Source organism: Fusarium coffeatum (assembly GCF_003316985.1).
Source record: "Fusarium coffeatum strain FIESC_28 chromosome Unknown BRIP53273_contig_153, whole genome shotgun sequence".
Classification (NCBI taxonomy): Eukaryota; Fungi; Ascomycota; class Sordariomycetes; order Hypocreales; family Nectriaceae; genus Fusarium; species Fusarium coffeatum.
In genome coordinates this window covers 73,756-99,711 of record NW_022157946.1, presented here as the reverse complement: position 1 = coordinate 99,711, position 25,956 = coordinate 73,756, and the positions used below count along the sequence as shown (strand labels likewise).

Genomic DNA, 25,956 nt, shown 5'->3' with positions numbered 1-25,956 from the left:
GGATTCGCTGGTCGTCACCGACCCAACTACTAATCCAGCGCTTCGCAGCTTGACGATGGGGGAGCGGACGGGACCCCGTATTCTCTACGAGCTTTGGTCGTATGTGAAAGGCTAGAGAGTAAATAGTGAATATATTCCTCGGTGGGAGAGGCCAAAATTATCATGATGCCTAGCATGGGGTTGTCAGAACAATTGATCCCCAAAAGTTCAAGAAATGAAATAATTCGGTTCCTGTCTAGAGCAACACTTAAACTACTTTATTTTTAGCAGCTCAAATTATAGAGGACAGTTCTTCGGTTACCTGCCTGCCTGGTTGAAGCAGTAATACTTTTCTATTGCTCTTTCCCTCGCAGTTAATGATTAAGCCGATCACATGACTTCGCGATTCCATTTTTCCACTTTACGCGTCTACCAGGAACACCACGTCCCCTGTTCAACTCCACCCTAGGGACTCCTTGTAACTCTGCGTCATTCATTCATTGTCTTCTTACACGACTTCTTCCATTTATGGGCACATTAAACCTCCAAATCTCGTAGATTTCCTGCATCAGTCACATTCAGTACCTGGCAATCTGAGACAAAATGGTCGCCGGATGGCAACGATTAAACGAAAGGAAGACGCAACCAAATCCCAATATTGTCTTTATCAAGCCTTTAGAAGGTCCTGATAAGAAGATTGCCCAGGATTTTCTCGAAAGAATAGCTGCACAATGTCGTGAGTTTTCTCTCGCTCAAAATCCGGATCGCCACTAAGTTTGGTCATGTTAGGCCCCATTATGAAAGAACACCATCTCTACGTCACTTCTCTTGAAGAATACGAACCAAATCGTGAATTCGTCGGACGCAACTTCAATGCAGGAGAAGTCGTCCAGCTTGTTCTCAAATCGCCAAGCACTGGCCGTTGGCTTCCATTCAACTATGTTCAGATGGTCATGATGCATGAGCTAGCGCACTGCAAGCAGATGAACCATTCACGCGCATTCTGGGCTGTACGAAACTCATACGCATCTCAAATGCACGAGCTTTGGTCTAAAAAGTACACTGGGGATGGCCTCTGGGGAAGAGGGGCTAATCTTTCTACTGGCGAGTGGGAGAAGAACACTGTTCTCGCTGATGAGGTTCTGCCTGAGCATCTCTGTGGAGGTACATACAGATCACGGCGCAAAAGAAAGGTCAAACCTCAGTTGTCTTATCAAGAGAGAAAGGAAAGGAGGATTTTGAAGAAGTTTGGCGCAAATGGAGTTGCCCTTGGCGCGGATGAAGTGGAAAAGGTCAAGTTGGAAAGCGGGAAAAAGATTCAAGCGAAACCTCGAGTTGCTGGAAGCATGAGAGGACGTGAGCTCCGAGCAGCTGCAGCCCTTGCTCGCTTCGAAAAGCAAAAAGAAGAACCAGACCCCATTAAGTATGACGACGAGACGGAATTTGGCAGCGATAGCGACTTTGAAGATGAGCCAGGAGAGGATTCGAAAGATGCCATTGATGTTGATGGAAAGAAACTACTAGACGGAAAGGGTCGTGGAATGGTACGGGTTTGTGAAGATGAGGACACCGATGATCCCGGAGCCAGAGATGAGACTCAGGAGCTTCAGAGGATGATCAGAGGTATCAAAAGAGAATCACCCGAACCGGAGATATCGGAAGTACTGCAAAGGCCAAACCCTCAAGCCCAAAAGAAGCAATCACAACCAGCAATATCCGTCACGAAGATCAAATCAGAGTCATCCAAAGAGCCTGAACGACCTAAAATAACAATCACACCAAGGTCTACCAACATCAAAGACGCTACAAACGCTACAAAAGAACCGCAAATGGAATCTTCAACAACAGCAACAGAATTGGATTCCGTGAATGACCAGTCAGTTCCCACTGGGACGTGCTCAATGTGTTCGTACGTCAACCCTAGCCTAGTTCTTACATGCGCGATGTGCGCCAATGTGCTGGATTCCTCAGCTCCTGGTTCGTGGCAGTGTTCGAGTGACGCCTGTCAGACCACGCAGTACCGCAACGCCAGCGATTGCGGGGTGTGTGGGTTGTGTGGGAAGCGAAAAGGGGATGCTATGTAAGACAAACATGGGATTATAATGTATTTACATTGCTGCAGTATGGAGTCTTTCCTGTATGAGAAGGGTCATACTGGGACACCCGTTGATGAGTATTACAGAAGTCACAAGTAATGCCATGTTCCATCTTGAACATGACCTAAGGCTTAGCCTAAACTCGCACAAAGTATCCTCTAAATTCTTTTGTCTCTTATGATCTTGTTGATGAAGCGGGCTAGAGTTTACAGACTTGGAATGGCATTGCACACGAGTCAGTATTCTTCTCTTCAGATTGGATGACTAGGGGATAGTTTATGATGGTTCAATCAAGGTGCAATTGTTGGAAAGATCAGTCTCATTGCTTATCCTAGAGTCTTGATGACCACACAAGATTCGCTTCTATGAGGGATCAAGAGGACTTTCTTTAATTACAAGATTAAGCCTCCCATATCACGTCACGCCCAGTCCAACTACTCATCCCTTCGGCGTCCTTTCTTAGCACATGTCGGTCATGTTGCTATGCGGCGCTTGTTCGGAAGTGACCTACGATTTGTGAGTGCTATCACTCTAGCAGCTACACTTCTGTCCTACCAGTCTGGCCGGTGGTGTACTTGTTCAAGAGTACAACTTGCTAGCGCAGCCAAGTATGGCGAGGCCTTGCGCGTGGGGACTGTTGGTGCGATCTTGATGCCCGATCGAGTGGGTTGATCTAGGGCTACTTTTTGGGCGAATTGAACGGGGGGATCTGCGCATGTTAGCAGCAGTCACTTACATGTGGGCTCAGGTCAAGGCGGTTGTTTTGTTGCAAGTTGTCAGATCAATGGATAGTTAGAACGCTGAAAGTCTGTCGAAGATAAGGCGAACTCGGTTAGGTGAAGGAAAGGCGGTTGAGGGCAAAATGGCGTTGAGAACGTTGTTAAAGAGCGAAAACAGGAGGTAGCTGCGCGAAGGATAGCGGGCCGGCTGTCCGGTACAAGTCTTGTTGATACTTCATGCAGGTAGGAGGCAACCGATGGATGGTTCAAGTGCAAGGTCAGGTCAAGATAGGAGCAGACAACCCACGCGACGTGGGGAAGAACATGCACGCCATTTTGGGAACAAAAGCGGTGAGTATCACTAAAGAACAGAAGAGGAAGACATATCACAAATGAGAAGTAGTAAAGGAAAGACAAAGCTGAAGAAGACAGTCAAGCCGCGCCGTAGGAAAAGAGAAAACAGATGAAGAAGGAGCTGAAGAGAAAGGGAAGAGAAGAGAAAAGAAGGGGAGGAAAAGGAATGGAGGGAGGCAAGAAATGGGCAATGACAGGAGCCAGCCAAATTCCAACCACCAACAAACAAACATAACCTTACTTTAGCTGTGTTTATGTAGAACAGTCACCATTGGATGACTTGAATCAGATCGACATGCTTCAACGAGGTCCAGACCGTTCAGAACATGGGTGGGCTTGATGTTGACGACGCTGTCCCCCACCACCAGGAACATACAGTACCATTTAGATAAGTCTATCACCGTGCAGCATGCGAATTCACCCTTCGTCTAATGGGCTGTAAGATGCAGCATTGTGGATAACATCCATCCATCCTGTCTGTCTTTTCTGGCACTTACCTTGGCAATCAAATTTGATAGGCAAGTCATTGCCGCTACCAAGCTCGCGAATCTCTTGGTGGTGTGGTTAGCTAAGATTGACAGAAGCTATCAAGACTGATTGTGAAAAATGTCCGTATGTGCAGAGATAAGAATACTGTCAAGGAAATCGCTGTAGCCCAGATGCTAGGACAAACAAGCATTGTGGTCCACGGAGATCCTGCTAAGAACCACCGAACTCAGTCGGTAGTCATTGATCAACAAAACCATGTCAGGGAGGATTGGGTGAGTCGCATCAACAACACATTACGAGTTGAAGAGGGTGTCGAGGGTTAGGAAAACCTGCCCAAAACAGTCCAAGACAGGTTGTCGAGGTCAAGCCAAGGGCACCAATGCATCTCAGCGGCCGAGGATGCCGTGAACCGGTCGCGGGAGCATGTGTACAGACGCGGGGTAAGAATCCCAGTTCATGATTGGCTGCTGAGGAGATAGTTTAGGAGATTTAGACCAGGGCCTCTTTGCTTGGCTTTCTCAGTTTGGGGCATGGGTTTTTAACTGTGCGTACTCTGAGTTCAGTCCTCCCGAATAACGTGGCATTTGTGGAATCTCAGAGGCTAACAATTTATAGCACGAGGTGGGCTTGTTATTGTTGCTGTTAACTGCGACACACCAGGTTGTGGCCAGTCATACAGCTGAAGGTAAAACAGAACATGAGAAAGGTAAACTGCAAAAGTGTCAGTCATCATGTATAACGGATATCGAGAGGTGCCGGAACAGGACCAAGCATGCAACAAAGGATGGAGATATTCATCAACATACCTTAAACTGTGGCTGTTACAAATCCCCAGCCCAAATGCCAAACGAAATGGAAAGGTTGCAGCAAGCATTGCCAGCAGCATTACCAATGCCGGGAAATGAACGACATGGTGATATGATGACGACTCTGCCGCGCACCGTATCATCGTGTCAAATCTCCCGAGAGGTGCTGATCATGTCTTCGTTGTTCGAGGTTACATACCACCATTATCTTAGCATCACAACCGTCACTTGATCTGAAATGCTAGGCGCTAAGAATGAGCCAGACGCCAGGCCGTGCGCGATTCAAGGTTTGAAGAGAGTCATGTCAAGGGAAGCGAGGTGTGCTTCGCTGCCAATGGCTTGGGAAGGATTGGATGGAGATACAACAGTCGAGGTGTCAACTAATAACGAACCCAAATCGCACAGGAGATGGGGGGATTTCTCCACCCTCAAAAGCTGAGCTAAGGTGAATGCCGATTATGGTGTTTCGTTTCTGTGTTTGAGTTACGTCGCGTATCATCATGGTCTTCGATCTCATTCCCACCATTGTTGAAGACGTTTACGTGCTAGATCAGCACTTGCTCATCTGACGAAGGTGACTCTGCCTGCTCCCAAGAGTTGCACTGTCTCGAGGGTTTCGTCTGAGTATCTTCGGCCATCTTTCACTCTCGAGTCTTATCTTCAATCATGACCAAAATTGCATATGTAACTAGCTGGTGGCTAGCTAGTGGGGAGATCAATCGTAGGATAGTAATTGGCTACTCGGCCGTCTATCGGTGTATCCTCAAACACGAGAAGATTAAGGTTGAGGATGTTTCCCATGCCTGTTCAACATTTGCTGCATCTCGTTGACTGAGAAACTGTACCTGGGCGGCAAAGCCTCAGCCCCCAGGATAAAATTGCTTGTGAGTTTGTCTTTGAAAGATGGCTGAATTGGCGTCTCAACTCGAATTACCCCGCAAAAAAAGCAAACCGTCATTTGGGGGTGACGTCGATGCCAGGTGGTAATGGATCGTTTACGCTGTGGATACTGCAGGGTGCCCTATGAGGCGCCTTTTCCGCTCTAGGATTGGCTTCTCGGGGCGGTCCCTTTGCAGACCCGTTTTCTCCGCAGTCGGCCAGACAGCGCTAGTAAAGGCACCGCTCAGACAAGCCCATGCTTGAAGCCGCAGATGCCGGGGAGGAATCTAGACATTGAGCACAGAGCCCTAGGCAGGGACCATCGAGGTCCACCGTGCCCTTAGCCGCTGTAGGAGCAACAGCCCGTGCAGCACGACGCTGAAAGTTCAAAGTGGCGGTTCGTTCGTATTGCACCCTGAATTCGATCTCCCCATGGTTTCGTTGCTGGGTTGTCGGACCACAGTCATAGGGAGTGGTCAGTCGCTGGTAGCTGACGTGTAAACCGCCTTCAATTCTCTGACAGCTTGTCAAGGGCAATAGTAGCTTTGACGAGGAGAATAGTCATCGTGGTTGATGCGGTGGAATTACACGTGAAAGACAGAGATGTGGAATATTGAAATGTTTGATAAGCACGAGGAAGGCACCAGCCAGTGCTATTTTGGGTTGTAGAGCTAGGCAGTGGCATTCCGTCAACGCTACAGAGCCATTCCTTCCCATCTTCCTCTTCGTTACCGCTTTGGTACGGTACTTTCCTATCAACATTGGTCGAGCTCTGGTCCATGGGACCTTCCGAGATGACCATGCAACAGCATCATGGAAGGAATGATTACATGAGAAAAGGAAAGAAGTACCTATGTAGACTTTGGTGAGTCTTTGTCTCATACCAGAATCAATGTTCACTCAACGTATTTACCCTCCCTCAACGAAACATGATGGAAAGACAGATCGCCGTTTTTGCATTGTGTGGGTTAGCATTTACGACATTCACCTGCTTGTCCACGTCAGATCTGTCAATCTTTGTCACGGAGTCTCGGAGCGTGTGTCGATAGCGATAGGCAAGGAGTTGCGGATTCTCACACAGCCTTCTCAGTTGAGCATTACACAAACAAGGGGTCCGAGTCGGGAACTCGAGTCGAGTTGACGGGCCCCGATGGTACATAGACTCAACAATATTTGGATATCAACACCAACATATGCTCGATAAGCCAAGATGCATAGTGGCTGTTAGCCTCAAAATTCGAGATGAGCAGACAGAAACGAGATGAGAGACAAGGGTTCAACCCCAGACATAGAGAAGGATTCGATTTGATTCAGTTCAACTCAGACCCTCCACAATGGACCCTGTGGCATTACTGTGCAGTGTGGATGCAGTAGCAACCTAGCGACCCCAGGTCCCCCAACCCTCCTCGATTGGATGAGTTGACCAACCATGGGCCCGATTTCGGGGGGGAGTCTCCACTCGGGAGCCACTACGTCACTCGGGCCCCGGACGCAATCTGCCCTTCCCCTCCATCTGGGAAGGAAGGAAGGTCTCACCCGCCCGTTCTCAGAGAATCAAACAATCTCAAAGCTAGCCGCGCTTGCATGTACCGGCGTCAGCTTGAGGGGAGGAAGACCCATTTCGAATGCTCCCCCAACTTTGAACTTACTTGCTGCGAATAAGACAAGCTGTACTGTAGATTCGACCCTGGTCAATTCCTTGTTGTAGAGGCTCCTGTGTTAGGTTGCCATCCTCTATTCTCAATCTCATCTTATCCATTTCATTTCACTATTCTTCCGCCGGTCTCGCTCATCTTTCATGTCGCCGCCCCCTCTAACGTTGGCCTAGAAGAACGCCTCTTACCTAAACCGGCAACGGCGATCTCTCATCACCACCTGGCCTCCACTGTTAGCCTGTCTCTGCTTCTACCGTACTCCCATTGTTTTAGAGTTGATCAACCCCCAATTCGTCTTCGTTCATCGCTCACAGACTGCACTGTCCGTTCGTCTTTATCAACCCCTCGATCCCCCCGTTTCCATCTCGCCTTTCTAAACTCTTTCTTCTCTTCTTCTCCTTTCTTCCTCTTTACTCATTCCCTCATCTCTTCTTTGTTTTTAACTTTACAAGGCATTAGCAGTCCACAAATTCTCTAAAACACCATCATCCCACTACCGGCTTTACGTGTAACGCTGTTTGTGCCATCGTCGAACCACTCTGGCGCCACTGCTACGCATATCTCCCCATTCTTCACCGTTACCAAAACTATAACTACCAACGACGAAAGTCGTTAATTAGTTGCCCATCATGTCCGCAGACACTGCTCCCGCTCCTCCCAACGGTAACAACAACGGCGAAATGTATACACGCAACAGACGGGGATCCATCACTCAGGCCGCTCTGACCAATCTTTTCCAGAGAGGCAACTCGATTCCCAACGGCAATGGCTTCCCTGGACAGTCTTCTGGTCCGGTCGACACTGGCCGCCGACGCCTTTCTGTGACCACTCTTGGCCTCTCGGGCACCTCGCCCACAAATACATCTTCCTTCATTCGTCGAGGAAGCATGTCCACCAACTCCAACAATTCCGACTCCATTGACGAGAGTGCTATCGAGGATGACGACATGTACTCCAAGACTGCACCCACTACACCATTTGTCCGACGAATGAGCTTTGGTACTGCCAATATGCGCAACATGCGTCCCAACGGCAGCCCTGGAAATGGTAATAGCCCATCCTCTCCTCCAGCTTCTCAGAATGGGCGCCCCGTCCCAGGTGGGCGGAAGGCGTCGCTCGTGGGCTCCCCTGGTCAAGGGTCAAGCCTCGCGGCAGCTTTGTCTGCTGGACGTCGCCCAAGCCTCGCTTCTTCTGTTTCACAGGCAAGCAACACCAAACATACAAGAGCCCCATCTGACAATTATGTTCTGCGCCCAGACCAGCAAGGTTTCAACTGGTCCGAGCAGCTTAGGTCTCGTGCCGAGAGCTCCGTCGTAGGTGCTCCTCGCGCTTCCTTCTCGCTCGCCTCCTCCTCTCCGCCACGAGGTTCTATTCACGATCGGGCAAAGTCCGTTTCCGAGATGCCTCAGCCCCCTGTTCAAGCTTCTTCCGTCAAGCAGCAGCAGCCCAAGCAGCCTGAGCGGCCCAAGCCTGATGCTTTCCAGGAGAGAATTCTCAAGGGTGATTTCTACATGGACTGAGTGCGTTCTTGCCTCACGCCATTCCACCCGGATATGATGACGATGATAATGATGATACCAACAATGACGACCCGCCCACCTTACCGCAACTGTCCGACGATCTTAATAGCCGTCTGATCCCTTTCACCCGTCGGATGCACTACGCAATGTTGTTCCTGATATGGTTACCATTTCCAGCCAATTTCCCTTGAAGGAGATCTCTCGCTAAACACATGGCTGGAATTTTATGCTTTTTATGTGTTTTGCAAGCAAGTCTTTTTTGAGCTGTTGTACTAGGCAAATGCGAAACCGAACACAAAACATGCACGCTGCATCGAATTCACTCAAGGCGCAAAGGGAGTGGTTAAGGTTGATATGATACAAGACGTTGAAAGTTCGGTGGAAGAGGATACTTCGAATTAAGATAAATCACAACAATAGCGAGCATGGGGAGTTTTTGGACTTTGTGAAGATGATGGCGTTTTGGGTTCCGTGTATGAGCACAATGATGCCATGCATGTGTAACAACTGGCAAACAGGCGGAGGTGTTGTACAAAGTGGCAAGATGGCCAAAGTTGCTTCAGAGGCTATGGAACGTCGGGTATTGGGACACTATGACGGTGATAGCTACAAACTTTTGGGCCCAATCCCGAACATGGGATGATGGGGTCGGAAGAGGGCTCAGAGCCATGAGGGTATTCAGTGCCGAAGGATGAAGTAGGCCGCAACTAGAATGAATGGGAACTGGTCTTTGCTACCATGGAAGTTTGTTTTGGTTGGTCAGTGTTGTGAAGGAGATGCCAAATTGCCTGTTCAGAGATTCTGTATAAGTTACAGGATAGTATACCCAAAATAAAGCAACACTTTGAAGGGGTTACATTACTTCAACCCCTCAAGAAACATGGCGCGTTGATCGTACGTTCCTGGGATTCCGTCTTGCTTTCCCGAACTCGGCGCGTAACAATGCATACGAATATCGTCTCATTTTGTTGTATTTTTTCACAAGTTCACGACTCATGTCTCCGCTGGTATGCAAGGCTTGCAGTCGTGCAATGCGTATCAGCGGGTACTTCTAGCCATGCAGCTGTGAGTGACTTGCATGCCGCAGGACGGAGGGTGTATTCCGGGAGATGATTGCCAGATGCAGATGAAACCTTTGACTTTTACAGTAACATTCCCCCTTGCCCATGCATGTGGACCACGGCTTATATGTAGATTCGGGAAAATGAGTAGATTCAACGGCACTTGGTCTGGCCAATAGTTAGGGATGGGAATAAGCTTGATAGGACATAGGACACTGGATGAGTAGAATAGTGGTCTGATCAGCATTTGAAGAATTAGCCACTAAAAGCCTAAGAGACGAAATGATTTAGGCGCCTTAGGGATAATTGTTTTTAGTATCATAAACCTTGAAGCATAATTCTTCTGCTTTCGGTGGCCCAGGTCCCGTATATGCGTGAATGATCATATGGAGGACTATGGATTCTAATGGGGAAATGGTGATGGAAAGACGAGAGAAGGATAAGAGAAGAAAACACATTCAAAGTTTCGTTCTTATCATAAATGCAGTATAATGGAAATTGACTTAGATTCTGCTGAAGGAAACCCTCTTTTTAGGCTTGATTTATACAATGATTTGAATGGTCATCATATCTTACGTGTCATATTATCTATATACTCGATGAACGCTAGGCTTTCTTTACAACTTGGAATCATCTACCTCCTTATCCTCGCCAAAGATGTTGAGGAATGAAATGTGTACCTCGTCAGTCAAGTCACTCGCCTGCAGACTGCGGCCCTTCTTGGCAAAGGCTAGTCGAGAGCACTCCTATAAGCCGTGTTAGAATCGCACCCTTGAATAATGAAGGGGTACTCACTCTTGTAATAGCAGAGCCACCGAACGCTGCCAATCCAACCAGCTCATGCTCGTCAATTGGGTTCTTGCCAACATCCCAAAGACGCTCCATGTAGGCATTTCTCCATCCAAGGAATGTAGCGATGGATCCAGTCAGAGTATCTCCCTGTCCACCACTTCGCTTCTTACCACCCTCAAGGTCGACCGTCAATGTTGTCTCGCCATTGGAGATGTAGTCCTTTGCACCCTTCTGAACGACCGTAACACCCTTGAGAGTCTTGGCCAGAGCCTCAACGCGGGCAGTCTCAGGGGCATTATCGTCGACCTTGACCTTGAGAGCCTCACACAGCTTGCCGAACTCGACGACGTTGGGTGTTAGCACAATACCGTTGTAACCGCTGACGAGTTCGGGTTGCTTATGAACGATCGCCAGCGCATCGGCGTCCAGAACAATAGGAAGACCTTGGTCGCGAGCAGCCTTGATGACCAATGCGACGGTTTGATGCATCAGTGGGTCACGGCCCAGACCAGGTCCGATGACGAGGACATGGAGTCGAGGAAGTAGGTCCTTGATCTGAGAAGCGATGTGCTCAGCGTTGGACTCGTGTTCCTTGGATGCGTTCCAAGCGGCAGGCTCATCTTCCTTCTTGGCGTTTTCGCTCTGGCGCATCAGAGGGTGAACCATGAGGTTTGGTGAGTATGACTTGATGACGGTCGCAGCGGCAGGCGTGCAAATGACATGGGACTAATAGAGTTAGACAATATTCATAATTCAAATACAGAGATTCATACCAAATCAGCTCCCAGTCTGGCACTTGCCATGGCTGAGAAGTATGGCGCGCCTGTGTAGTTCTCGCTTCCACCGATGACGGCGACTCTTCCAAGCTGGCCTGTTATCGCGTCAGTTTCATTGATTGTCCACAATGATTGCTCTTTGGTTACAAACCCTTGTGAAACTTCTCCAGCATGGGAGGAATCATTCGCTGAACCTTTGAAATAACATCTTTTGTAGCAGCAGACATTTTGGGGCCTGAATCCTGAGCCGACATTGCAGGAATGATGTGATGTGAGGTGAAGTCGAAGCTGTGACGTTGCGGGGTTGTCGAGTTGACTGGGGGTTTTGAGTAGCAGAGTTGAAGAAACAATAAAGTATGAGGAGAATGAAGCTCAAAAGATTGATTGTATGAGAAGTTTTGAACCTGATAAAACTGGATTCAGATCAATCGATCGATGCAAACAAATCGATGAGGTATTGCCTCCGCGGCGTTACCAGTTATGATGTCACTTTATGATGAGAGAGCTTTTGACCTCAACGTCTTTGACTACCTATGAGCCTCTTATGCTGTACGACCAACACAATGGTAGCAACAAATAACAGAATCAAACCAGAATGAGTTTAAGAACTTTTTTTTAGGATTGCTAATTGTCGATGAGACTCAGTTGCTAAGCAATTGAATTATCTCAAGATTGACAACAAGAATGCAATTGAATATCGTCATGCAATCAATTTGCTTTTATAAAACCACAATTATATTGGGACTTGGATATGGCTAGCATGTATCCTCATTCTCAGACACTTGGAAGGAGACTAGGACAATTCGATGAAGTGAGATCCATGCTCGATTGTGTTGTCTTTCTGTGGAATTGCCAATTCCATCCAAACGTTTACTTAGACAACTGCTTTACTCTCAAACGGACCGGACAATCATATGCCGATCAACACTTTAGAACACAAATAACTTACTCAGCTCTATATACTAGGTCTAAGAAGGTATATAACTATGAAATACCGAGACTAAGGATTGGTTTACTGTACCACTTCTGAGCTCAGATCGTCTAAAAAAGATGTCAACATATTGGGGGTTTCCTCTTGAATTGGATTGCCCAAACTTAACAGGGTTTGTCTCCTGATAGTCAGGTAACAAGGTAATCTAGTTTATCGGTCGTCATGTTTTTCAATGATCTGGTTGCTTCTCAACGAATAGTGACAAATGCTGGCCATGGTCAAAGCAATTCGATTGTTGTAACAGTTTATTTTCAAGTGGTACCTGGCTCAGCGAGCAGATCATCGCAGCCTAGACTCATGAATGATAATGTAACATATGATTATAATCACCTCAGGTTTTTCTATATGAACCGCTCATATCCCCCCGATCTGGTCCTTGATCCGACCGAATACATGACTTAGTTTCCTTTCCCTCTCCTTGTACTTTACTACATGTATATATGTGTATATATGGATGTATTTAGAGGTTGCGGTCCTTCATTGACCCTGGCCGCCTCGTCATTCTTTAAGCCTGTGTCCATTGCCCTCGGTTTCTCCGATGCATCTACTCAGAAAGTTTGTCTATATTTGCGCTTATATCTTCTTCATCCGTCAACGATACCGGGCGTCAGCTATATAACATGAGGAATTATTTTCTTCTTCAACTACCAAATGAACATTGCAGTCTCGTTGTTCTTTGGACTTAGTATAAATATACGCACTCCCATCCCTTCGTTCTTTGGCCCTTCTATCATGCACTATTGTCCTCGCTCGATCGGTGGGTAAGTTGCTTTTAACTTTGCGCTCACTTCATACTATCTAACAATTACTAGCTAGGCCCGTGATAAGGCCCGCGAATGTTGGGCGGTTTGGGGACGGTATCGCCGAGTCGTCCACATGGTGCCCCTATTCCCACCGAAAGGTTCTAAGGAAGGCGGCCAGAAGACAACTTCTCGTCTATATAAAAGCAAATCTAGCCTCATTCGCACAACTAAGGATGCAAATGAAGCGCAGGATGCATACTTGACACCTACGGGAACACTGCCCTCCAATCCAAGGTTGGATCCAACACTAAGCCTCAGCCCAAGGCCCTGTTTAAGCCGTCTGAATCGCGAATATCTACTCCTAGTATAGAGAGAAAACTGCAAATTGAAAATGGTGTAGGAAAAGATGACAGGAGTGAGGGGGGAGAAAAGGCGTTAGAGTCAAAAGCATGTAAACCGAAACCACATATAGAATCGATAAAGGCAGCTATTACGGTATAAAAAAATTAAACAATAAAAAAAACATGCCTAATTAAAGTCTCATTCTTGTCCTCTGGTCTAAGGCTTAGGATAATAAAATAAAGTAGCCTAAGTGCTTCTCTAAACTTTTAAAAGATAAGCTAAATTATTTTATCCCATCCTCTCGGCAGTCAATTCTTGATACTGTGACGATGGCCTGATACACCTTGAATACATCATTTATTCATGAATTTGACAATATACCATCAAGATAATCTAAGACAAGAACATTCAATCTTCCCTAACTCCTCAAATAACACTCTTTCTCATACCCTAGATTCAGCCGTGAAGTGAAATCAAGTCATTAATCATAATACAAATTCATCAAACCGTTTCCGCTTATCCAAGTCGCTCACTATCATCGATAGTACTCGCGCTCACGATCCGTGATTCGGAGTCGCATATGCTCATCCTCGATCATCCGTCTAGGTGGTGATGGAGGTGAATACTGCTGGCGTCGAGTTCCTTCGACGTAACGGAAAGTCTCGTAGCGAGGCTCAACTTGAACGGGCACCGGAACTGGCACAAATCTCTCACGCTCAATCACACGCTCCCTGTCGTGATCGTACGAAGAACGGTGGCTGTGGCTGCTTCGAGAGCGAGACTTGGGCTTCTTCTTTTTCTTGTGATGCGGTTCAACATCGACAGCGATGACCTCGATAGGCTCCTCGGGAGGCGGAGAGCAAGGTCTTGGTGGCTCAACAACGGGCGGAGGTGGTGGCGGCTTGGGCTTGGGCTTCTCAACCGGAGGTGGAGGAGGAGGACAAGGTGTTGGTGGTGGTGGCTCGAAAACGGGCGGAGGCGGAGGCGGGCAAAACTGTGGAGGAGGTGGTGGTGGCAGCGGAGGCCTGATAACAACAGGCGGCGGAGGAGGAGGTGAAGGTGTTCTTCGCGGAGGTGGAACAATGCGCGTTGTGCGATGACTGACAACGGCATAATCCTCCTCTGGGTGCTGAATGTAGAGTCGCTTCTTCTCGTAGGGTTTGGTGACTATTGCGATGACGTCAGTGACGGTTGACTTTGCGACCCGGGATACACGGCAAGGTGCAGCGCAAGAGACATAACATACCCATTTTGGCGGTTGATAGAGCGATGGGATAGATGGAATGAGATGCAGTTACCCGCAATGCGAATGCGACGGACAAAGAAACCCAACAGCGATTGATGGGGAACAACTCGATGTTGATCAGAGTGGGGGTGATTGCTCAGAGCAGATCACGATGGGTAAAGTTAAGTGGGATTCACTTTTGAGGATGGATGGATGGATGACAGTTAACGGGCGGTTTGAACGGGAACGGCGATCTTATGTATAAAGTGAAATGAGAGTGATTAGGCTGCAACAGGTGATTGATCGAGGAAAGACAAAGAGAGGAAGAGGTATTAAGCTTCCATGGTTTGTTCTAACCCAACTTGACCCAACCAATAACCACCAATAAACCCAAAGTCTAAGCCATCAGCCAAGTTCAAAGCCACTAACAATTTATTTCTACCTTGGAAAGAGGGACTGGACGCTTTCAACTTTGGCAGTTACGGCCTGGTCACAGGATCATGACGTCGCACATGCGCAACCCTCATGCACGTCAGCCCCCGCCTTCCAACAACCAGAACCAGTAACCACAAGAAACCAGCTTTTTAGGCAGGGGCTTAGAGGATACACTAACAGTGTTCTAGACCCCTGGACCCTGGGAAAGAAAAAGAAAGAAAGAAGTTCAAAAACACAAGCGATGCAGGGCTGAGCTTGTCTTGTTAGGCTGGATTGACCGTTGGGAGAAAACGCTGTAGAACCTTGGTCGAATAAGACTGTAACGTTGTGTCATTCTTGACTTGAAAAACAAATAAAATTTTATTCAAGGCTGTGGACTGGCTTAAGCGAGGTGGTATTGGAACTTGATCATGAATACGGTATCGAGAGCCTAACCTTGAAAATACAATACGACATTCAACCAATGATGCCCCAGTGGAATATTCCAAGGCCAAAGGCCCCGGGAGCGGCCGAAGCCGTTCATCCGAACGGAGCCCCGAGACTCGGGTTTAGTGGGTCCCTCTTCCGCCCCGACGCCGACTCTCATTCTCAACAATCCCGTTTCACGGCCCGGAGGAACTTTTTGGTTCAAGGGTTCAGTCCAGGCCTCGGCTTCCTAGTCATGAATTATCACAATCTTACTTAGCAGCTTGTCATGGCGATCACCACTTCCACCGTCTCCTGAAACCGGCTTTAGCTCTATAGACCCCTGAACGCCAGCAAGTGTTCAGGGGTGATAAGACCCTCCGTCCACCGGGGGTTACAAATCCGATGGAATACGATGTTGAGGATGGCTAATACTAAGTTTAACTTGGAGGACAAATAGAATCTGGAGGCGAAGTTGTGAAGCATGAAGTGAGGGCACTGTCACTGGCAGATTCAGATTCGTAGAAGCTATGGCATCTGGTGGTCAACTCGGGTTTCATGGAGCCTGCTTCAGGTTGTTCTATATCAATAATAGTTGCGGTGAATGTCCTAAAACACCATATAGTATCCGTATCGCGAGTTGGATAGGCCTCTCGCCGAAAATAGTGTCAAATGTTGACCAGCGATGATGTCGAGTGAGTCGCAAGTTGAACGATGATCGTACACCGGATGGACCATCGTCGCGTGTTTCAGTGACAGTCAGACGACCAACTTCTCAAAATAACCGCATCAACATCCGTGATCCATCCGACTCAGGTTGATGGTTTAACTGTCATAGATCGGGTGAAGGCATTGTGAAGGCAAACTATCTCTGACTATAACAACATCATAGGCAATGATTTCCCATGATAGTAGGGAATGTGAGAAAGCCGGTTGTATCAAAAGAATAGTTGATACCTATCCCAAACCGAAGACCAGAATTATCGTACGATTATTGCAGAATACCCTAAATCGATAGTGGGATAAGTATGGATGTCATCGAGTAGACCAGCCTTCGGATTAGTGGGAGATTCAGACACCTGAGATAGTGAAACACTTGACAAGAGAATACATCGACCTAGTCGCGCAGAGATCGTCAACAACACATTGATCCAGACCTGCATTCTCATATCAGACAGAACAAGCATCTTTTGCCCACATTACGATGCTATCAAAGCACCCACGGAGTTTGCACCGCGATGCGGTTACCGTCCGTCCACAGCCGCGACCTTACCCTGTAACGGGTAGGCCCGCCGCGCTGGGAGGGGAAAAAAATAAGGGTTCTTCACAACAGCCCGAATCAAGGGACCAAACGAAGAGCACGTTTGTTGACTTAATTACGCGAATGATTAAAATTTAATGACTGCTACCGCGCTAGAAAAGAAGAAGAAACGTGGAGAATATTTCTTGCATTTTTGCGGGCGGAGTCGCGCTGATCGAAATCAACCGCATGTAACAGCGCAAGGTTGCAGTAGATATCATGACACAGTGGACAGTCTTGAGTCTTCATGATGGCGGGAGAATATGCATAATTACAGGAGTCTTTTCGGCACGCGTTGGTTGACATGGGTGTTGTAGTTTAATCCATGGACAAACACGGCTCTGAATGGCTGTTGTTACTGTCACATATGAGCATCACACCGCTTTACGAGTATGATATGAGAGTTGGCCTATCTGAAGATTAAGAGGTTTGATTTAATTGCTCGATATTCAAACATTGACTTGTAGCCGATATTTGGCCATTGTGTTCTTTTCCTCTCATAATAGCAGAGATTGGGTCTTGTCTGACTACAACTCACCCTTGAGACTCAGACTATAGATCAATACAATGAAGCCGCTATACAAAAACCATTCAAGCTATCAGCTATGTATCCACGTGGGTCTCGGGAATTCAAAGTCAGAGCTGAAAAAAGACTGCAATTCCCATACTCGGGATCCCTTTATCGTGACGAAAAGCCGACTTGGAGCATTGTCTTGGCACATCTCGCAGCGCAGCCCTTGAGACCAAGATCGTACATGTACCAATGACAAGATCCAGGAACACAGATCCCCGTTCCCGTTCCCAAGCCTCAATATGGAGCCGTCCTACCGTGGCAGTTCACAATCCAACCCTACGGAAGAATTTGTGAACAATCTGCGAGACATGCTCTGAGCGGCCACTGACGGATGTGTCTCAGTCTTGAGCTGCAAGGAAGAGGAGGATGGCATGCGTTGAAGATGTTGCCATGGCCCCTATTGTCCGTGTCTGCATGTCTGTCTGTATCTGGTAAATGTTGCTGTAGTTCATGGATAGACAGGGACGGAAGGGAGTCAGGACGGTTTTGTGTGAGCAATTACCCTTTCTCTTGCATATGCAGCTTGGCATTTGGCACGGATGTGACGCTTCCAGCGTGGCTTGCATTTGATAGATCAAATGACTGCAGTGTTTGTGTACAGTATACAGGGCTCCTACTACGTACCTTGATTGCCATACCACAAGGAAATGTCTTTGCTAAGAATATCTCAGCTGCTATAGCGTTACAAACCATCTTAGCCCGAAGCGCCTTGTGTTTCTCGTTTAAACCCCCAAAACAGAGCCGATATACAAGGAGTCTTGTCATCTGAAGCTCCTTCTGTGTCATGTCATGTCATCCATCTCTCGAATAAACTGGGTCTGGGCGGTTAGAAGCTGATTTGATTGATGACGACTGACAAGGATAGAGAAATGGATCTTCGGAGTCCGGGCCACTCGAGATGGCCAGATTGTACCTGCATAATGCTCGATACGCCATTGATATAGGACACACTTGCATATTAAGACTATATCGAAAGTTGACCTTCTGCTTTCGGGGACCTCAAAATGTAAGCGAGATGTATACGGATAGTAAAGGATTGCTTATGTACTGAAACGTGGAAGACCATGATTGATAATGACAGACTACAGCTTGCTTGCGGATACAAGTGGATATTCCATCCTTTTGCATTCTGATTCCGTCCAACAAATCTAAATTTCCATCTTTTCTTTTCTTTTTCTAGCTTTGTCCAGGTTTCGTGTGTTTTTGTCCAAGCCCCAAGAGCCCCAACCATCTGACCCCTTCTCGGCTGCTACATGACAGTCTATAGCGGTTAGACTCACCAACCCTTCGCCCTTGATCCCTGCAGTGGATTGTTTGACCGTGCTGGATTAAGCCCATTGCGGCTCTGATTGGAAGGGTGATCCTCGACTCTTTCAAGGGTGGCATATCCCATCCCTGCCATTGTGTAAGAGGAGCCCACATGAGGCTTGGCCGGTTGCAAACTGACAATGCCTTTTCAATCGAACAAGACAATTAGACAATTAATTAAAAGATTTTGGACAAAGGTTGAATCTTGACAATGGTGTGGACGATAATAGTCAGGAACACTTGAAACATAATCGAGATAATCAGAGTCGTCTCATCTCAATATGATCCAGCTTCATGGTAACTCATGGTAACAGCACTGCAACATTGCGCTTTGGCCGAAGAGGACGATCTTTCAAGATAGTGCCCTCCGATCTCAATCCCTTAGGTAGAGGCTTGAGCAAAGACCAGAAACCACCTCTTTTTACCCCTGACTAAAAGCCCACGCGTGAACCCAAGCTTCAGCACTAAAATAAAACGTTTAAAAAAAAAAAAGTCTTTGTCCACAGGCAAAAGTCAGGGACAAACAAAGTTAACTCTCGCAACGTCCCGTAGGTCCCGTGGCATTTTGCGTTCCAGTCGCGTTGCAGAGTGAACCCATGACTACTTACAGAGTAGTGAAGCGTCTTGGAAGGGAGAAATCATCCGTTAAAATTCTAGACCTTTGAAGCCCGTTTCTGTTTGAAACGACGATTCTCTGGAGTTGTAGTTTCGTTTGACATCGTCTTCAATATTAGAGAACCCTTTTTCAATGTCACGATATGACGATCATGACGATGAATCGATAGCAAAATTAAAATTCAATTCCCCGCAGCAGCCGCCCGCCTTCAACCTTGCATGGAAGGCAGGCCGGCCCTGAGTCAAGTCGAGTTAAGTTACTGTAGGAACTTGCATCGTAAAGTGGACGCTTGAGTGGCGTCTTCTAGTCGAGAGCGATTGACGATTTTCCAGTGGACAGGCTAAGCAGGGCGGAAGCCTCGTTTGCTAATTAGTAGGCGTTAGTGCGGGAAGCTGACCTGGATGCTGGGATTATTGTTACCTTGAGTAGGCTAATGGCTGAAGATAGTCAAGTGAAGTCAGAGTTCAAGTCAGACTACCCCCTTATTTCTTCAGTGGTCATTTATCCGGATGGGCAGTCATCTGAATGTGCCATGTGGTTGATAGCAATACTATCGCTCACATGTATCACCAGTATAGGCGCCTTGCACTGCACTCTTGTATGCTGTGCTGTAGGTGCAACAGTGATGGGTGAACATTTGCAAGGGCATCCTTCTGCTGTGTCAAGGGAAAAGGGTCCCTTGATCCTTGCCCTGTACTGTACAGTAGTCTGCTAGCAAGTATCATTCGGCGGAGACACCTCCGTTCGGTACTTTTTCTCTTTCTTTGTCGACATCAAAGATGACCTGGCCTGGCTCCATCTCGTCAGGTTCAATGGGAATGAACAAACGTTTGTTTGAACCAACTTTTCTTTTTTGCTTGAAACAGGGTCATAACGTAAGTATCCGTATTTCTAGAGATTGGTCGTGGACTTGTACGAGTGGGAATTAATAAAACCATTTGATGGTGAATGATTCAAGCAACCTGATCATCCATAACCTGGAAGGTACTGTAGTGGCCGTTTCTTGCCGTTTTTTCTCGCCCCCCTTTCCAGAATAGGTACTGGCTTTTACGAGGGCGGCACCTACTCTGGTTTGGTTCCATCGATAAACCATCAAATCAGCAAATCTCCCCCTCAAAAAGTCTGTCCATCTACTGTACTAAGCTACCACTCCTTTTCCTCTAGACTATCCGTAGTCTCCCATCATTCATTCTTTTCTGCTTTTCTTTTTGTTCCATTCAAAACCCTTACAGTACATACCTGCTCGTCCGTCCTACCGATCCGAAGCCGAACACCCCCCACGCCCGGCGCATATACTGCCTACAGTACGTACCTACCGACCGTCGACATTCGCTTCAACCTGTACCTGGTTCCTCCGCAAACGACATTCCCTGTCCTGTCCGCAGCCCGCTGTCTTTGCTCCATTCATTCCCATTCCCAACCCAAGCAAGGAAGCCAGCCAGAGCAAGGTGTCAGGTATCCTGTCTTGTCGTCCAGGGCAGCCTACCTTACCTAGCCTGGTGTCGCATAGCATAGTTATACTGGGCCAATCTTTTGCGATAGTCCAGTCGCTTCCCAGTCGCTCGCTTCAAAACCCTTTCCAACGGCACTGCATTACAACTCCACACCAAAAGTTGCTCTATTATACCCGTAATCCTTACCTTACTTTTTCCCAGTTCGTTCGTTTCCCGGTCCTGTTTCGCGCGCTACACTGTCTCACTCAGGCTTGTACATACTACACTGCACTGCTCTCTGCACAGTTAGTACTGTACTCTACTGCCGTAACGCGGTTACAGCTGCATGTAACGTTGGAGCTCGGACTAATTCCCACCGCAGTAACCGGCATCTCGAAACGCCTCACCTCGCCAGGCTCACCTCACCTCACATCAGCGTTCCGTGCCCTGTACGGTACTGCACCGCGACCCATTGGCCGATGCCCTATGGTGCATAACAACGCAAGGTAGCCCGGCGCACCATGCCACAACTTGCGCTCCAGAGCCAGAGCGTCGAAGCTTCTGTTGCTTCTGCTAATAACTCCGTCACTACTCCTATCGAATCCAACTTCCTCGATCGTGCTCGTTCACCTGTCGAAGTCCCCGTCGGCGATAGTCCTACCGTTGGTCGTGTCATTCGCGCAAGCCCAAGTCTTCCCTCATTCTCACTCGGTTCCTTGTCGCCAGGTTCTAGGTAAGCATTAGTCTACATGCTTTCAGCGTATTCATCCCAACTCCAAGCCCTCGCAAGCAACTGCATGCTTGACTGCTTGGATTATCTCCACCCACACCCCCCCCGGCCAGCGCTGGCCCCAGGCTTCTTCCTGGCCCCTTCATCACTTGTCTCTCACAATCTCTCCCCTCCACCACACATCTTTGCTTCTTGGCTTCTCGACCAGCAATTATCTTTCCTTCCTACCCCAGGTCGAGTGCTGTGCGAGGTTACCATTGTACTTCGAGCCTTCACCATACCTCCAACTTCGATCCCAGGAATACCTTGCGCTCTGCCGTGGAACCTTTTGCGCCACTTCTCTAACGCACTGCGACCACTAGATCTCCTCGACCAGCGATTTCGAGCCCACTTAAGACAGCTTCCAACTTTCCTTACGAACAAGCAAGTCCTAGTCCGCGAAGTACCACCTTTCCAAGTCGATCTACACCAACACCAACATACCGAACCAATACGGAGCCCGAAACTTCTTCGAGCCTCGTTAAAGAGACCTCGTTTCTTAGCGACTCCTCCGACGAAGGATCACCGGAACCACCTCTAAGCCCCAGGTTTGTTTTCCGACGGACGGCCACTAAAGCAGCTGCCACCAATATTCGAGCTTCACTCGTAAACTGACTTCCACCAGACAGGGCTATACAGGCAGTCCGAATGGGTTGCGAACCGTCTCCGAGCCTCTAAATTCGAAGCCTGCTACAGGCTCAGACTCGACCTTGTCTCCGACCATGGCTGGTCCGGTAGCTGCGGCCCAGGCCGAATCTTCCAGACTTACTCGAAATTCTTCTATTGACTCGGCCATCTCAGCAATTTCAACCAAGTCTGGTTCAAACACCAACACCGATGGCCAACATGGACCTTCAGAAATCGCCCACCTTGTTAAAACGGCGGGCAGTCCCGAAACCCTAATCCAATATTTGCTAAAGGAGAAGCATTCTCAGTCACAGCAAAATAGCCAGTTATGGCGCCTGGTGGATAAGCAACGAGCTATGATTCTGGGCCTTAACAAGGACCTTGAAAGAGCTCTAAAAGACAAGGAGAAGTACAGAAAGAAGCTAAAAGAGGTCATGTCGCTTCCATCAGCTCCGTTGTCATCAAACGATGACGCAAAAGAGCCCACGAAAGCACCTGCTCCCTCAGCCGCCGGGGCTGACTTACAGCGGGCCAAGGAGCAGACCATAACTCCAGAATCGCCTATTCTCGAAGCCGAAAGCCCAAGAAATTCGCCGATCGACATCTCCATGGCGCCTTATCCCATCACTCCACCAGCAGACCAGCTCAGTGCTCCACATTCAGCCGTTGGCGAGCTGTTAAACCCTGCGCATGCGATGCCCAAGCCCCAAGACCACGCTCTGGACAAATATGACCACGAGGCCGAGGAGCGCGCTGCGGACTTCGCACGGAAGGAGAAGTCGGGCAAGCTGGAGGAACCACTAAAGGAGATCCCCTACAACGTCTCTATCCCACCATCACGCAGCCTCCCAAGTGAACCGCCCAAGATGCCACCACCTATTCCTCCAGTGACACATCTCCCAACGGTCGCTGTTCTCGAGGCCACTCCTCAGCCTGATGAAGGCCTTTCCAAGTTTCCAGTGCCTCCACCAAGGAAACCACCACCTGCACCCTTGAAACTAAACAAGGAATTGAGAACACATCTAAGCCCCTCCCCCGAAGAAGAGGAAGAAACAGAATCCGATTATGACGACATCTTGGAAGTTGATGAGATTGTTAACGATCGCCGTGGACGCCGGAGAACCCGAGAAGAGGATGATCGAGATCGTGAAATTATTGCTATAAAGGAAGCTGCTGCACGTAGTGCGTCCAAGAAGAGCAAGTCGAGCAAATCTAGCCAGCCTGGATCCCCACGAGACACAGCCCAGGTCCCTGCACCAGAAGTCGGGACAGCCTCACTGGGAGAGATGCTAAGTACAATCAAGACCAGGGAAATCCCTGCGCCTTTGTTGAGCCCGGGCCTACCCGCAAGCCCCCGGCCTTCTAACTTCACTTCGCCGCCTTTGTCACCAAGATCGATACCGTTTCAAGCAGCACCTCTTTCTCCAAGACCACCTCGCCAACCTATTCCATTGCCGCCAAATACTCCGTTAGCAACACCTGCTACACATCCAGCGCGGGCATCCGAAAACAGCGTTGTTTCTGAAGGAGCGTCCCAAAGACCAGGCGCTGCGCAGCAAGAAGTCGGCCACGCGGACCAACCCACTCCCAGAATGTCAAGCCCTAACGAACGCACCGAGGTTTACAGGGGCTTGGTGACGGACGAGTACCCGGACCTCTTGCTGCCACCAAATGCGTTGCCCTCTATTAAGATTATGGTAGCGTCTTCTCGCATGAAGCCGTCTCGCGCGAGTATGATGTCCCTGACTCAACTCGAGGAAGACCCTGTTTTCACTCTTGCCATTATCTCGCGCTCTGACAATGGCGAGCTTTGGCGGATTGAAAAGGACTTGGCGTCGTTGACAAGACTTGATCAGCGACTGAAGCAGTGTGCGTCTTACACAGTGAGGGCACCTGACCGTTCTCTTTTCAGCGGTCATGCGCCAGCCAAGCTCGATGCTCGTAGGACGATCCTGGAGCAGTTCATGGACGACATTCTAGATATTCCTTTTGACACAAAGACTGCCATCGAACTCTGCAAGTACCTGTCATCTCACGTTCTACCACCTAACCTGGACGATGCAGCATCCTTGGGTGATTCAGGATCTGAAATTACCGGTAACAAGATTGGACCCGATGGACGACCTCGTCGTAGCGGCTACCTAACCAAGAAGGGCAAGAACTTCGGTGGTTGGAAAGCTAGGTACTTTGTCTTGAACGGACCACTGCTGAAGTACTTTGAAGTTCCTGGTGGCGCGCATTTGGGAACTATTAAGCTCCAGGGCGCACAGATTGGAAAGCAGAATCAGAACAGCGACAACCAGTCGCCAGCGCACGCCGCCAATGGCGACGAACTGGATAACCAGTTCCGTCACGCTTTCCTCATCCTGGAACCCAAGAAGAAGGATACCAGCAGCCATTTTAGACACGTCCTTTGTGCAGAAAGCGACAAAGAGCGAGATCTCTGGGTTGACGCTCTTATGCAATGGGTCGATTATCGCGACCCCGAAGACACTGAACCACCACTGACATCAAGAAGCGGCCACGCTCACGATCGTCAAACACCAGGTCATGACCACCGTACTGAGCATCGTACTGACCACCGTCTCGAACCTCCTCATTCCGGCAAAGTTCGCAAGGTGCCCAGAAAATCCTACCATCACCCCTCAGACTCCGATACGTTGGTTGGTGTTCGATATGATTCCACTCAAGCGGGAGATGCCCCCCAAGTCACTGGTCCCGCACGACCGAAGACTTCGGGTGGTCTCCCTGAAACACCCCATGCCCATGGATTCGACACCTTCTCTTCATCGCAGAACAAGCTTATCTCAGGTCCTAGGGATCCTCAGCCTATCTCAGACCTGGGTGCTTGGGGAAACAAGCCAAACCTCCCAACTGCCGATGAGAAGAAGGTAAGGAAGCGAAGCTTCTTCGGGTTTGGACCAAAGACTCGGTCCTCATCTGAAGGCCAAGACTCATTGTTTGGTGGCAGCGAGGGCGGCGCAAATGCGACACCTCCCCAGAACTCTTACCAAGGCCCCGTGCGACAAGCTTTCGGAGCACCACTGGGCGAGGCTGTTCGATATTGTTCTCCTACGGATGTGAACGTGCCTCTTCCGGCTGTTGTCTACCGATGTATCCAATATCTGGATTCTAAGAACGCTATTCTTGAAGAAGGAATCTTCCGTTTGAGTGGCTCTAACATCGTCATTAAACAGCTCCGAGAACGATTCAACACTGAAGGAGACATTAACCTGACCACTGATCGCCAATATTACGATATCCATGCAGTGGCTTCGTTGTTGAAGCTCTATCTGCGGGAGCTACCAACCACAATTCTTACTCGAGATCTACACAACGAATTCCTGACAACAATGGAGATTACCGACCATGCGGAGAAGATGTCAGCATTGGGCGAGCTGGTTCAGCGACTTCCTCAGGCCAATGCGACGCTGCTCAAGTATCTGATTGGCTTCTTGATCAAGATTATCAACAACGCGGATATGAACAAGATGACGGTCCGCAACGTTGGCATTGTCTTTTCACCGACCCTCAACATACCAGCACCAGTTTTCGCAATGTTCCTGCAGAACTATGAGGGTATCTTCGGCATCGACCCCGAGGTTTATGAGCTCCCCTCGCCCGTCTCCGAACCGGAACTACAGCGATTTGAGGCACCGCCACGATTTGACGTTTCTGCTCGTCCATCTACCGCTGGTAGTTCATCTCCCCATGGCCAGATGCGACCAAACGCGCAACGATCAACCCCTACGCCTCCCCTTCTTGTCAACAACGCCCCCATGCGATATTCACCCCCTTCAAGCGCATCCAGACCCGGCTACGACCCCTCAGCCGGCGCTTTTGATGGTGGCTACCGGCCACCTTCGGCAAACGATAGACGCATGCTGCAAGCCTCATATGAAGACCTCGGCAGTGCTTCCGCATCATATGATTCCATGCCAAGCAGCAGACGTCGCGAGAGTTCCATCTTCATGGGTGGCATGATGGGACCCCAGCACCAGGGATCGAAGAGCCGTTTGAGAGAGGAAACGCGGTTCTAATTGTATATGTGAATGGCTTTTT

General features: G+C 48.6%; 5 protein-coding genes across 5 annotated transcripts; 3 read left to right on the top strand and 2 right to left on the bottom strand.

Annotated features, from left to right (window-relative positions):
* Positions 1 to 582: 582 nt before the first annotated feature.
* FIESC28_07105 (uncharacterized protein) lies at positions 583 to 1,978 on the top strand (the record flags this gene model as incomplete). The annotated part of the gene is made up of 3 exons (XM_031161247.1): positions 583 to 715; positions 769 to 1,855; positions 1,909 to 1,978. The coding sequence occupies 3 exons, from the start codon at positions 583 to 585 to the stop codon at positions 1,976 to 1,978; spliced, it is 1,290 nt and encodes a 429-aa protein (XP_031014718.1).
* Positions 1,979 to 7,606: 5,628 nt separating this feature from the next.
* On the top strand, positions 7,607 to 8,497 carry FIESC28_07104 (uncharacterized protein; the record flags this gene model as incomplete). The annotated part of the gene is made up of 1 exon (XM_031161246.1): positions 7,607 to 8,497. One exon carries the CDS (start codon positions 7,607 to 7,609, stop codon positions 8,495 to 8,497), a length of 891 nt encoding a protein of 296 aa, XP_031014717.1.
* A 1,678-nt stretch (positions 8,498 to 10,175) lies between these two features.
* Positions 10,176 to 11,380, bottom strand: FIESC28_07103 (uncharacterized protein; the record flags this gene model as incomplete). Its single annotated transcript, XM_031161245.1, has 4 exons — positions 10,176 to 10,304; positions 10,354 to 11,076; positions 11,124 to 11,221; positions 11,278 to 11,380. 4 exons carry the CDS (start codon positions 11,378 to 11,380, stop codon positions 10,176 to 10,178), a joined length of 1,053 nt encoding a protein of 350 aa, XP_031014716.1.
* A 2,357-nt stretch (positions 11,381 to 13,737) lies between these two features.
* Positions 13,738 to 14,452, bottom strand: FIESC28_07102 (uncharacterized protein; the record flags this gene model as incomplete). The annotated part of the gene is made up of 2 exons (XM_031161244.1): positions 13,738 to 14,369; positions 14,449 to 14,452. 2 exons carry the CDS (start codon positions 14,450 to 14,452, stop codon positions 13,738 to 13,740), a joined length of 636 nt encoding a protein of 211 aa, XP_031014715.1.
* Positions 14,453 to 21,019: 6,567 nt separating this feature from the next.
* Positions 21,020 to 25,934, top strand: FIESC28_07101 (uncharacterized protein; the record flags this gene model as incomplete). The annotated part of the gene is made up of 3 exons (XM_031161243.1): positions 21,020 to 21,231; positions 21,591 to 21,815; positions 21,893 to 25,934. The coding sequence occupies 3 exons, from the start codon at positions 21,020 to 21,022 to the stop codon at positions 25,932 to 25,934; spliced, it is 4,479 nt and encodes a 1,492-aa protein (XP_031014714.1).
* Positions 25,935 to 25,956: the final 22 nt, after the last annotated feature.